Below are 15,013 nucleotides of genomic sequence, written 5' to 3'. Positions count from 1 at the left end.
AAATACAGTACTACTACACGATCCATAGTTGGTTGAATCTGCATCCGTGGAACCGTGGATACAGACAACCCTCTATAAAGTTATATGTGGGTTTTCGACTGTGTGGAGAGTTGGTGCCCCGACCCCCATGTTGTTCAAGGGTCAATTGTATTAAATAAAGTATCTTTTAATAGAAACACACATAATACAAGATTATGTATTAATCAGTTGACGAAAGTGTTGTAACCAGAGGCTTGCAGGAACCTAACCGCGTATTTCCTCTAGGAGCAATGCTCAGAATTTGCTGATTCAGTGTTCACAGTAACTTTACAGAACACAAGTCTTGTGAATAATGAGAATCAACTGTATTTAACACAAACAACATTTTACATGCAATATCAAGAGGCTCTCATAACCACTGAAACTTCTCTGTAAATCTCATTGAGGGGCCCATATAACTCATGTTAAATAGCCCTAACATCTTGCCACAAATTCACAAGGTTGAAAAGTAGAATACTGCACAAGATTGTACTAACAATGTGGGTGTAAAAATTATTGTTAACAAAGATGATCTGAATCCCTATTTATGTGCAGGTCTTTTATTCTCAAAGAGAGTAAATATAGATATGTACATCTCTATCAATTTGGGCATAATAGTCAATGGCATTATGTGCAGCTGTATTGATCATTCTTTATTAAATGAATTATTTAATATTCAATGTAAACAAAAAGGTAAGAAAATTCAGAGATGTGACCTGTTTATTACTCCATCACCTTTAACATTATTGTTTCTTGGTGTTAGTATTAGTATATACAATGAGCATTAACCAGCCAGTCCTTGAGATTTGTGCTAAGCATTATCAGGAAGGATGGAAGAGTTTAAAATATTTTACAGTGGGATATTTAGGAACCCTTCTAACACCCCTTTTGCATGGACAAGTGCACTGCTCATTTTTCAGAGAGCAAAGCAGAGAAACAGGAAAGGGTATGGTTTATTTCCGCCCTGCTGACTCCTTTTGTTATCCTCCTCTGTGGGTTGGTGATAGCTTCAAGGAAAAGTGCTTTATCTCTTCCTAGATGGACTTTATTTTCAAGTGTCAACAATTTTCAAGTGTCATTGTTCTGTATCTTAAGTGATATTTCTGAAAATCAGGTGAAGGGGTCTAGATATGCCACAGTGGCATAAGGATTATTTTGAACTGAAGACATGTAAGATCAACATGTAAGAATCAACAGTTGCAAGAAGAAGCTTTTTGTAACTCCCCTTATCTGCCTAAAAGCAAAGCCTCCCAAAAGAATTCAGCTGTCTCAAATCCCCTCCGAGAGGGGAGCTTTGCAATCAGAGAAGATTGACTCCTATCACCAGAGATGAGAAGTCAGCATTGGGATAAGAAATTACCTAAATAGACATTGTCATAAAACTGTTATACCTCCCATCTATTCTCCTAAAGGACCATTTATTTCTCCCAAAAGTCATTTGTTGTCCCAGAAACGTCCTTCTTCCTCTCTTCATCTCCTATTAAGATGGTATATAAGCCCCGAAATCTAACTGGCCCTTTGAATCACTTATTTGGTGAACTACTGTATGTATATGATTAAAGTATTTTTTTTTTCTCTTGCTAATATGTCAGTTTATTTCACATTCCCCCAAATACTGAACTTAAGAGGGTAGAGGAAAATTTTTTTTTCCCTGACACAGGATTGCAAAGGATTCCATGGTGCTGTTTCAAATTTCCTAAGCCCTAATTCCTAAATCCCTTCAATCTCTCTTCCAGACTGCCCAGGTAGTGGGCCAGATAAAGGAAACTAATGTTGCCCACCTAGGATAATCCCTAGGGTGGGAACATCTTGTCGTCCACAGTATTTTGAGTACAAACATACTACTTACCTTGGGTCTCCCAGCACTGAAATGCGGAGGCAAAGATCTTGAGGCTGCTGTTATCCTGGCTCTTGTCTGGGCCAAGTTACCTGAGCAAAAAAGACAAAGAAGTTAAGGAAAAGGAAAAGTGAAACAATAGCATGATGAGTAATTTTTCTTTTTGTGCCCTTGTATTTTTCAGAATGTTCTAAATAATCTGCTCTGAATTTGAAAAATTTGGAAAAATTTGAATTTTGAAACTTCAATGATATAAATTGGAAGTAAATTATAAGTTATAAATAATTTGTAATATAATTTGAATATATATTAGTTTAATAAGCAAATAAGAAAGGACAAAAGGTCTCAAATTCACTTAAACTAGGACTAGAAAGAAATTACTACAACATAAAAGGGCCATATATGAAAAGCCCACAAATCATGTACTCAGCAGTGAAAAACTGAAAGTTTTTCTCTAAGATTAGGAACAAGGCAAGAATGTCCACTCTCACCACTTCTATTCAACATAGTACTGGCAGTCCTAGCTAGATCAGTTAGGCGAGAAATTGAAATAAAAGCATCCAAATTGTAAAGGAAGAAGTAAAATTATCTCTGTTCATAGGTGACATTACCTTATATGTAGAAAACTCTAAAGATCACACACACACACATACACACACACACACACACACACATACACACACACACCCCTAACAGAACTAACAAATGAATTCAACAAAGTTGTAGGATATAAAATCAACAGATAAAAAAATCAGTTGCATTTCTATATACTAACAATGAAAATCTGAAAAGGAAGTTAAGAAAACAATTCCATTTACAACAGCATCAAAAAGAATAAAATACTTGGAAGTAAACTTAACCAAGGAGGTGAAAACTTGTATACTGAAAACTACAACAAAAGTAAAAGGAAAGCAATTCCATTGTGGGGGAGGAAAAAAATCTTTTTCCTCTACTCATCTTAGGTTCACTGGCTGAGGCCCTAAAAATTAGACTGACAGAAGACAGAGTAACAAGAGAAAAGCAATCAGAAGTTTATTAACGCATGTATCACACATATACACAGGAGTACTTAGTGATGAGTAACTCAAAGGGGTGGTTAGAACTTGGGCTTACATAACATCTTAACAAAAGAATAATAAATTTATAAAGAAGTGACAAGACAAAGGAAAAGAACTTTGAGTTTCTAGGAGCGGGAAATAGTGGGAAGGTAAATATATAGGGAAGCTAATGGAAGATAAGGGCTAATGCGTTATATAGATTCCTCTGGTGCTGTCTTTGAGTTGATAAGCATCTAGAGTTGTTTCTGGTGATTAATTTATGTGCTTTCTGGTAGAGAGGAGAGGGGGCATATTTTTACAAATTTATGCCCTGCTTTTGGGCAAATAGGGGGAAGTGAGAGAGCCTTTTCTTGTATCTGCTTCTTCTCAATTGCCTTCAGCTTAAAATAATTTTAATGCCAAAGTGGCATATTTTGGGGTGGCATATTCTGTTACCCTTCACTGTGTTCATTGATTAGAAGACTTAATATTGTTAGAATGTCCATGCTACCCAAAGAGATCTACAGATTCAGTGCAATTCCCATCAAAATCTCAATGGCATTTCTGGAGAAATAGAAAAAACAAACCTAAAATTCATATAGAACCACAAAGGACTCCAAGACAATCTTGAGAAGGAAAGCAAAAGCTGAAGACCTTACATTTCCTGATTTCAAAATATATTATAAAGCTATAGTAATCAAAACAATATGGCAAAACAGTACTGACCTGAAGATAAACATACAGACCAATGGAACAGAATAGAGAGCCCAGAAATAGACCCATGCACATATGGTCAAACAATCTTTTACACAATGGGGAAAGGATTACACAATGGGGAAAGGATTATCTCTTCAACAAATGGTGTTGGGAATACTGGACATCTACATGCAAAAGAATGAAACTGAAACCCTATCTTACATCATACTGGAAAATCAACTCATACTGGATTAAAGACTTAAATGTAAGACCAGAAACTATAAAACTCCTAGAAAAAAAACATAGGGGGTAATCTTCCTAACACTGGTCTTGACAATTATTTCTCGGCTAGGACACCAAAAGCACAGGCAACAAAAGCAAAAACAGACAATTGGGACTGTATCAAACTAAAAGTTTCTGCAAAGCAAAGGATACCATCAACAGGAGGGAAAAACAACCCAGAGATGGGAGAAAATATTTACAAACCATAGATTTGATAAGAGGCTAATTTCCAAAATACATAAGGAACTCAACAGCAAAAAATAAAGTAAAATAAGCTGATTAAAAAATGGGCAAAGAATTTGAATAGACATTTCTCCAAAGATGACATACAAATGGCCTGCAGGTATATGAAAAATGCTCAACTTCACTAACAGTCAGGGAAATGCAAATCAAAGCCACAATGAGATATCACCTCACACTTGTTAGAGTGGCCATTATAAATGCAGAGGAGCAAAATAAGCCCCTTTGACATACTGATTACTCTAAGCTGGTTATTTTTTTTTTAATGCAGACACATGCGAAGCTCTGAAAACCGAGCAGAAATTACCCTTTTGTAAGAAAAATTTACAAGGGGAATCTCCATATGTAAAGATGTCTCCCTCTCTGTACCAGAAAGAGATGACTCTAAACCTCTAGGAACTCTTCTCAATGGAGAAGGCACCAACTTAAATTTGCATAACAACCTTACCCTTGTTTACTGTGCTTTTCCTAGTCAACTCCAATAACCAGCCTCCCCAACATCTTTTGTCTTTAGCTAGATATAATGTTTAACTTGGTGGCTTGGGTCATTTCAGGAAGTTTAGTCAGTTTTCCCTGGATATCTCCCATGTATACAGGAGGTATACATGTTATTAAATTTCTGTTTGTTTTTCTCCCATTAAATCTGTCTTTTTATTACAGGGGTGTCTCAGCTAAGAACCTAGAAAGGTAGAGGGAAAATTATTTTCCCTCCCCCACATAAAAAACACCACCACCAGCAACAAAAAATAACAAGTGTTGGAGAGGATGTGGAGAAATTGGAACCCTTATGCACTGTCGGTGGGAATGTAAAATGGTACAGCTGTTACGGAAAATAGTATGGAGGTTCTTTGAAAAATTAAAACTAGAACTGCCATATGATCCAGTAATCCCACCTCTGGGTACTTAACCAGAAGAACTGAAAGCAGAATCTTGAAGAGATATTTGCATTCCCATGTTCACTGCAGCATTATCCACAATAGCCAAGCAGTGGAAACAGCTAAATATCCGTCAAAGGGTGAGTGGATAGAGAAAATGTGGCATGTACATACAATGGAATATTTATTCAGCCTTAGAAAAAGAAGGAAATCATGCCGTTTGGGGCAACACGGAGGAACCAGGAGGACATTATGCAAAGTGAAATAAGCCAGTTGCAGAAGGACAAATACTGTTAGATTCTTCTTATATGAGGTACCAAAAGCAGTCAAACTGATAAAAGCAAGGAGGAGAAGGTAGTTGCCAGGGGCTGGGGGGACAGGGAAATGGGGAGCTGTTGTTCAATGGGTACAAAGCTTCAGTCATACAAGACAAAAAATTTCTCGAGGTCTGCTGTACATCAGTGTGCGTACAGTAAACAATACCATACTGTATACTCAAAGGTCTCTTAAGAGGGTAGGCTTCACGTTATAAGTTTTTACCACAAAAAGTCTCCAATTAGGGCTTACCAGTCACTGAAAGAGACAAATAAGGAAGAAAAAAAGATGCTGGGAGTTTTCCTGAAAGAGAAAGTGGGCAATAGAGAACACTACTGCCAGGATTTAAGGTACAGACTAATGAGCAGATCTGTCAGTATGGGTCCCTCAGCCTGAAGGGAGGAACCTGACCACCCCCATTGAAACAGCTGATGAAGAGAGAGTTAGTTAGGCAGGGGGGACAGGCTCTGAGTCATAGGGGCTGACCTTGAACAAGTTAGTTAACATCTCAGAGCTTTGGTTTCTTTGTCTACAACATGAAGACAGTACTTACTACCTAATCCTCAGAGCCGTTTATGGGCATTGGATGAAATAATTCACGAAAAGCACTGTCAACACACAGCTGGTACAAGGTAAGTGCTCACTTTGTGTTACTAGCATCGATGATGATGATGACGATGATTTGCTTGAACAGTTCACATAGCTCTCAGAGCGTAGAAGGTAAGAGAAGAACAGAGAATCTCACTAATTGGCTACTGTGAATACTGGTTTGTTCAAAATATAAAGATGAGAAAAAATGATAAGGCAACTCCATTTTGAACCTCCATGTCTTGGCCACTTTAATTCCTACCACGTCTTGCCTTTGAAGGGTCTGAACGGCCTGCTCAGACTCCCATCTCCCTTCCTCACCACCCACCCTTCATCTCCTCTCTCATCCCTAACCTCCCAAACCAAGAGATCTGTTTGCATTTTTACCTAAAATGTCATTTGATCCTGTAGCAAAATAAAAAGTTGTCAATGAAAGGAAATGCTGCAATTTGTGCATTTGCAAGACACTCAAGATTTCAAAGTTTTTAGCAAGTCTAGCACAAAGATGTCCAAATGTTTTCTCTGGCGATATCTTCAGAGGCTAAACTGTGATTAATAGCCCAGAAAGAACCCTTTGAAGCAGGATTGGTGACATCAAAGTCGTAATCCAGGGGTGGCAGGAGCTTTATAATGAGTGGGAAGCATTTTAACACATTTCAAAGGATTTACAGCATGAATAAACAATAGACCTCGGCAGATGTGCCACACACACCTTTCAGAAACATTACCTATAAGAAGTTTCCATTTTAATTTAAATGTAAATACAGTGTTCACACTTCTTTCAAATGTTAAGCACCCTCCTTGCTTCACCCCCCAGACAGCCTCTTTGGCTAAGGACGCCTCATTGCCCCAGAGCACCCTCCTGTGACTGCCTGACGTGTGTTGGGGAGCGAAAACGGAAGTCAGAGGCTTTGGATGGAATTTATATCCTACGTGGGAACTGGGTTAGGAAAGACTCTAAAAAGGAGCTTGCAATGATCCCACATAATTTCCCTGCTTCCAACTTAAAGGGAAAGAGACAAATGGTCTGAAGACAGAGCTGAAACTTTTAAAAGATGGCAATTTCCTGCCTGCTTCAGAGGATTTTCAGCTCTTGGAAAGCACCCAGCACCCATGATTTCAGTTGCCTCTTTAAGAATTGCCCAAGATGATGGGTTGCTGTTTTAAATAATCATGCTTGGAACTTGACTTCCCTCTGCTGCCCCCTCTGGGATTAAAAGATTGGTTGCAGGGTTCTGGTGGTAACTGCTGGTGGGCATTTGTTTGGGAAATTTTCTGTAACACAAGAAATAGGCTAATAAACGACTGCAAAGCAACGCTGAAAAGTAAAAGGCTTGTGTCAAATGCTACTCAAAAGGAGCTGCAAAGAAAACATCCAATGCTTCAGCTATTCTGTTACCAGATTATCTGAGTAGACCTGAGAACTAGAATGTTGTACCCTACAGTAAGCTTGGATACTGAACACCAAAATCACACCTTCCTGTCTACATGAGAATGACCTTATGTTATTCCAGTCTCCATTAGCATGAATTTCTTCTTCCAGGAGTCTCCTGCCTAGATTGTTCATGGTTTGACTGTTCATTACAAGAACTGCCTGAAAGACCAAAGACCCATTAACTCTTTAATGGAAAATGTCCAAAGACAGTTTAAGCCCTATGATTCTATGAATCCCTTGTTTTAAATAAGCCTCACTTTGTTGTTTCCACCAATCATGGACTGGTTGTATTGTGTATGATCTTTACACAATCCTAATCATGCCCTCTCACTTAGAAAGACCCGCCTTAAATCAAACTTGATCTCTCAACAAATTCTGACCCTGCCTTTCCTTCTCCAAGACACTGCCAAAGCTTTGAGAGGTGGTGGTCTCCCTTAATGCGGTGAGCAATGAACTCCACTTTGTCTAATCAACAGGCAGTGTGAGTAATGGTTAGGGAGTCACCTTGGGACAGACCTACGATGGGGTGATACTTGCAGTGAATGAAATGCTCTAATTTCAGTTAATAACACTGTACCCAATTAAAAGGCAAGGGGTTAAATTTAGTAGTTGTATAAAACATACTATAGTATTTTATATGTTTAAAAAAAACCACTTGGATACTGATCTATCCTAAATCTATACAACAAAGACTTGTTTTAGATTTGATACACTGAGGTAAATTAAAATAGTGACAAAAAATATGACACAGCTGTAGGAGGCCAAGAAAGAAAGTGTAATGTTAGGTTTTGTTCTACAGTTTTCACTTTCTCTCCTGGCATTTATCTATGGCTTTGAGTGTTAATATCAATAAATGGGCAGGGGGGAGGTGGAAGAGCTCCCAGCCCACTTAATTTCCCAAGAAAAGAACACGGATAAATTTTATATATATAGAAGGGGCTGTAGTTTTGTGGAGGGAAGAAATAAGAGATCAGCCTGTCCTCCAGGCTGTTCCAATGAAGAAAGATACGCACATATAGCAAACGCTCTTTTCTGAATGCACAACCTAGCCTCTACCACGTATGTGGGAAATTCAATGTCCAAAAGAAACCTCTTCCTCTTTTCTGTATCTACTTTTAATTGATATTTGTCTGGAAATTTAAGGAATTTCTGTACAGTGAACACCTCTAGACTATTTGTTTGAAGGAAGCCAAACCAAGGTTTTCACTGATTTTTTTTTTTTCCATGTAGAATTGGAACTACAGCTTTAAAGATCTGTGGCCCAGAGATTGCAAAATTGTAAAGCTGAGGAAAAAATAATAACTCTTTTGCTCTTTAAACTTGAAAACTCATCAACAGGATGTCATACAGCAAACAACTGTACCAAATCATCAGAATGTGTCAAGGAGGCAATCAGGCTTCCCCTTCTTAACTCAGTCAACAGTGGAGCTGAGGCTCTCCCTGCATTTTATTGCCACATTGGTAGAAGTTGCCAGTTCAGCCTATCTTAGTAAAGATAGAGCTAGTTTTGAAAAGCCCTGGGTATGGTCTGCCTTCCCCCTCATGTTTTGCTTGGAGTTTACTCGGAAATAACATGGCTGCCAAGTGACATGACACGTGTTCACAAAAGTGCTGGAGCCTAGACTGTTGATATCTATCCAAGAAGACTTAACCCATTGAGAAAAAAATGAAATCCACACATGCATATCTGCCAGCACCCACATATCACGGACACGTAAGGATTGCTTATTCCAGTCTCAGAGCGACATCCATACACAGCAGAGCAGTTTCTAGTCCAACCATGGCTAGTCCTGGACAAAACTATAATTTAGGCAAAGGATATATTCAAGGTCCCCCACACGGCTTTTCACATTCCTATTCCCACTTCCAAAGGTGCAACATGGCTTTAATGCTGTGTCTCTTCCCTACCCGCAGCAACTAATTCTCCCTATTTCCTTGCCCTACCCTGGAAATCTTCCCGGCAGACTTTCCCTGCCTATGTTCCAAACCTTCAGGTTACTCTTCTTCTCTGACAACTAATCCTGATCTAATTTCTTCATGGATGGATAAGTGTATTACTTCACTCAGGTGAAATGTTTACATATGAAGGGGAGCAGAATTTGTCACCCCAAAATATACCTCTTTGATAGTATTATTATTTCAGGCTGATTACTTTTAAGAAACAGCTGTCACAGGAGAAACTCTGAAAACTGAGTAGAAATTACCCTTTTGTAAAAAATTTTTGGAGGGCAAAAACATGGAAAAGGAAGGCTTTATTAAGACACCATAAGCTACTGGTGGGACCATGGACAAAAGCTTAGCTAATTTTGCTCTTCCAGTGGCCTTTAGGTAGATACTCATCCAACTGTGTGGCCAAAGGTGAATGGTTTGGATACAAGCCACTAGAGGACTCACACCTGTTAGTTACTACAAGTGTTAATGGGGCCACAGTCTTGAGTAAAATCTCATCTGGGTCAGGTTGTTGCAACACAAGGAACTCACATTCCATAGTCCAAGACTAGAATCCTAAATAAAATGCCAAGGCAAGAGAGAATAAACTGATTACTACAGATAAAAAAATCTCTCCCTAAAAGCTCTGCTCAACACACCTTATCTATTCATGGTGGGTCAGTTATAGATTTCCCTGTGTAAAGCGTAACATTATGTTTCCTTGTGTTTTCAGTTAAGACTGAGAAAGCCACACAGGGCTTCAGAAACAAGAGGCTGTTAACTTCACATTTTGCAGGATGATGATTGAGTGCTTGGAATTATAAGTGCTTCTTTAGTTCTCCCTCTTTAGCCTAGAAGCAATGAAAAGAACATGACTTAAAATTGAGAAACCTGAATTCTTATCCCAGGCCTGCCATTGACTTCAGATCACTTCTATGACTCACCTGTGCTACACATCAAATGAGAAGTTTGAGTAGATTAGTGGTCCTCCACTCATGTGCATTTTGCCATGGCATCCATGAAACAAACCCTCTGTGCTATGCAGCTGCATCTAGATCAATGTCAGGCAATGTGGTGTAAGAGGGGTGGACTCTTGTGAGAGGGAACTACAAGGAACAGTGTAATGTTGACCTAGTACCAAAAAAAGACTGCGTGACATCTGTGGCCAGGACACGTGAGAACTTTACCTAGGCTGTAGATTAGAGAGCTGGTCAGGGTAGTAAAAAATATTGTTTGAAAAGCAACATTAGGGAAAAAAATTGCACAAGGCACATCTGATAATGGACTGTTATCCAAAATACACAAAGAACTCTTGAAATTCAACAGTTAGAAAACAAACAACCTGATTTTAAAATGGACCAAATACTTTAACAGACACCTCACCAAAGAAGATACACAGATGGCAAATAACCACATGAAAAGATGCTCCACATTATATCATCAGGGAAATGCAAATTAAAACGAGATACCATTACACACCTATTAAAATAGCCAACATCCAGAACACTGACATCATCAAATGCTGCCAAGGATGTGGAGCAAGAGGAACTCTCATTCATTGCTGGTGGGAGTGCAAAATGGTGCAGCCACTTTGGAAGACAGTTTGGTGGTTTCTTACAAAAATAAACATACTCTGACATATGATCCAGCCATCACGCTCCTTGGTATTTACCCAAAGGAGTTGAAAACATGTCTGCACAGAAATCCCTGTTGCCAAAAATTGGAAGCAACCAACATGTCAGTAGGTGAAGAGATAAATAAATTGAGTTACATCCAGACAATGGATTATTTAGTGCTAAAAAAATGAGCTATGAAATCATGAAAAGACATGGAAGAACCTTAAATGTATATTACTAAGTGAAAACAGTCATCTGAAAAGGCTACATACTGTATTATTCCAAGTGGAAAAGGCAAAACAATGGAGATAATAAAAAGATCATGGATCCAGGGAAGAGATGAATAGGCAAGGCACAGAAGATTTTAAGGATAGTGAAAATACTCTGTATGACTCTATAATGATGAATATGTCATTATACCTTTGTCCAATCCCACAGAACATACAACACCAAGAGTGAACCATAATGTAAACCATAATGGATTTGGAGTGATGATGATGTGTCAATGTAGATTCATCAACTGTAATAAATGTACCACTCTGGTGGGGGATGGTAATAATGGGGGAGGCTGTGCAAGTGTAGTGGCAAAGGGTATATGGGAAATCTCTGTACTTTCCTCTCAATTTTGCTGAGAACCTAAAACTGTTCTAAAACCTAGAGTCTTTTTTTTTTTTTTTAAATAAAAAAGCAACATCAAGCTGACCAACAAGCACATGAGTAAGAGTAATATCTGTGGATGCAAACTGGAGTAAAAAAGGTTGAATAGTGTTGGGCTTCCATTCAGGTCCGAAGGTCTATCTAAGGCTGTGAAATACATTTTAAGAGATTGCTGAGGTGGAGAAAATAAGAAAGAACAAAATAAAGAGGATAAAACTAAAATCTGCATGATGTGTTATTTCTTCACAGTTTGGCAGGCAACGGAAGGGGGGAGGACGGTGATGACAATGTGGCTTAGATAAACGGAGGAAGCCTAAGTAATGATTTGATGGAGGCCTGGATATTTAATTTGCCAACGTTCTCTTCACAGCTGCTTGCCATGAGCAGCTAACAACGGCTCGGTTTCTGTCATCTCTTTCTAGTTACTCCTCCTCCTTCCCTTGCTATTGTGACTGAAGTAAGCTTATTCAGATCTCTAATTTGTGTATCATTCTTCTTCCTTAGCACATGAGCGAGGGGGCAGAGGTATAGTTTTTTGCTCCCCACCAACAATGTTTTTAAGATTAAGTAAGTCAAGGTGATAAGGACAGAGTAAAGGAACAAAGTAGGTGTTTAAATAGTTAATCCCACTAGCGGATTGTAAGTAGAGAAAAAAAGTATAGGAGACCCCTGTAAGTTAATGATCACTCAAGAAAGCAGGCTTGCTTAGCAACAAAACCATGCAACAGAAGCATGAGACATACCCCCAAACAATATGGAGGAATGAGACCCACATCCTGCCCAGTGAGGTAAGTTAATGATTCCTAGGACATGCTCCTCTGCATGCACTAAAAACAAAATTATAGGGAAAGATGATGTTATACTAAAACCTGAAATGATTTACCATATTTTAGTATATATTAGTGACTTCTGGGCCATTTCCATAGCGCCATGACAGTCCCAGTTTGACCATGGAGGGACAAAATACTCCCCTGCCCAACGTGGAGGAAGAGCTGATGATGGAAGCCTGAAGTCTACTCAAGAATGAAAAAAAAGGCGGTCTTTTCCCACTCCCCACTTTTCCTTTGATTATAAAACTGTAGCCCACTAAGCTCTTGGGGTGGCACTCCCTTGCCTGCCTGCTCGTATCTCTCACAAGTGTCCTATACTAATAAACTCCTTCCTTACCTGTCACTCTGCCTCTTGCTGACTTCTTTCTGCACCAACATCTTCATAATATGTATTCTCTTAGTAAAAAATTACGATTTTTTCAGTTTGCATATTAGCAAATATCAGTCATTTTGAAAAGCTGGGTACTAATATGAATGCAATCATCACTTATATAAACTTTTTGATTGAGATTCTGAAAGCATTCAAGGTTAACTTCTGATCTGTAGGTATCCAAGTATAATTTTCCCACTTACCAATTCTTTTGCTTTCTTTCAAGGAATGACTATTTCATATCACCTAGCGCCTTTTTAAAGGACCTAGTCTGAACATTCAGGTGTATATCTTTGAGAAAAAATGTAGCAGCTTAAGAATCCAGAAAAAAAGGACAGGCATACTGAGAAATGCAACACTCTATAGGAAGCAAAGCTTATAACATGCCTAACTGGCCAGCGTGACTCACATCTGAGCTACACTGCCACAGGTTTTCTTGGACACAAACACACCCACATATTTCTCTCTTTTCTCTCTTCTCTTCTTTCTCTCTCCCTCTCTCTCAGATTTGTTTGTTTTTACCAGTTCATAAAATGGCATTGACCAGAAAGATTCTTCTACTGAACGTGATATGTGTCATGGTGTTGAAGGATGCAGTTAATGTAAGTTTTATTTCGTAAGTACAGACATTGCTTTTTTGAGAACTTGGCTTTATAGAACTGTGGCATAGCATCCAGAATAACTCCTTGATTTCCAAATCTTCCTAAATTAAAGTCTTATCCTGAAGACCTGGGATGCAATTAATTACTGACTTTTCTTTTAAAGAATAGACCCTACTGAGAATAAAGGCCAACAAAAAAGATTCCTCTGATGAAGGAACTCTACAAGCATCACAATTCTGTGCTAATTCTAGAGGCTGCAGTTTTTTAGTGCACTGAGCCCTTTTGAGTCCTTTTAAATCAATGAGCCCTTGTGTCTGAGCCCTTTTGAGTCCTTTTAGATCAATGCAAATATTTTACCTTCTATTGGTATTTATCTTTAGAAATGCTTTGTTTCCTTATATAGGTCACATGGTTTCTGAAGTCAGGCACTAAGAATTTCTATTCCCATTCATTAATTCAAAAAATATTTCTTTAGCACCTGCTAGAAGATTTGTGAAGTGCCCTACATATAGTAGATGCTGAAAAAAAAAAAAAAAGTTTATTGAAGATGCTCCAATGCACCAGAACAACATTTAAGATGATTTCTCCCCTTGTCTTCTTTTTTTAAAAAAATTGTATTGGAGTGTAGTTGACTTACAATGTTGTGTTAGTTTTAGGTGTACAGCAAAGTGAATCAGTTATATATATAGAGAGAATGGAGATATATATATATATATATCCATTCTTTTTCTGATTCTTTTCCCATATAGGTTATTACAGAATATTGAGTAGAGTTCCCTGTGCTATACAGTAGGTCCTTACTAGTTATCTACTTTATATACAGTAGATCCTTGCCTTCTATGGATGGATCACATCTACCATCTCTTGGAAAACTTCAGTATCACAGATTCTTCTTTCAATCATCCAAGAACACTATGGCTCATTATTCCAAAGAAATAGCAATTGACAGTGAACCACTCTACAGAGTTAGTGCATTCAATAGCACCATGGATGAGTAATAAGCCTGAATGAAATAGATTTAGGATTTAAATGTTTCTAGAGAATGCCTAGATGTTCCTTGATGTGACACTGAAAGCTACCCATGAAGCTAATTAACACTGTCTGTGACTCCTCACTGGAGTCTAAGCTCCATTAGGGCAGGCACTAAGTCCATTCTATCTACCACTTTATAGCTAGTGTTTAGCATAATTAACCTAGCACATAGTAGGCACTCAATAAATATATGTGAATGAATGAGTGACGGAATAAATTGTGTGGCATTAAATTTTATTTAACATGACATCCAATACCCTTCTAGGAGCAAGCCCCAGCTCACCTCACTTCCCTCCACGTACCCTGAACTTTTTGCTGGTCTCTGGCCATACCACTCTCCCTTCATATTTCAGAAACTTTGCTCAAGCTATTTGAGGCCTGGATTGCAGAGGCGAAGTGGTTAAGATTGTGAGTTCTAGGGTCGAACCACCTGGGGTTTGTCTCAGCTCTGTCACTTACTTGTTAGGAGGGCTTGAATGAGTTACTTGCCTTCTAAGTATCTGGGTTTCATCATCCAGAAGGCTGGATGAATGTTTATTGAGTTTTGGGAATAAAGTGTTCCCGTTAAATTTATAGTTAACAGAGTTTCAGTGGCGAGTGGAGATGTAGATGTTGCTGGTCTAGGGGATTTGATTAGAGCCACGTGGAGCCCCT

The 15,013-nt window shown here is 38.5% G+C and overlaps 1 protein-coding gene across 1 annotated transcript in view; it reads right to left on the bottom strand.

Moving 5' to 3' along the window:
- The window catches only part of MYO3B (myosin IIIB), a gene marked incomplete at both ends in the record, with an annotated part of 388,194 nt that overhangs the window by 162,865 nt on the left and 210,316 nt on the right, over positions 1-15,013 (bottom strand). The window contains one exon of the mRNA XM_082841630.1: positions 1,868-1,947. Coding sequence (XP_082697756.1) covers positions 1,868-1,947 — 80 coding nt within the window. The remainder of the gene's footprint in view (positions 1-1,867; positions 1,948-15,013) is intronic.

The sequence above is a fragment of the Leucopleurus acutus genome (genome assembly GCF_964270905.1).
Source record: "Leucopleurus acutus genome assembly, chromosome: 6".
Taxonomy (NCBI): Eukaryota; Metazoa; Chordata; class Mammalia; order Artiodactyla; family Delphinidae; genus Leucopleurus; species Leucopleurus acutus.
The sequence above is the reverse complement of the archived record's forward strand: the minus strand, read 5'-3'. Positions and strand labels throughout refer to the sequence as shown.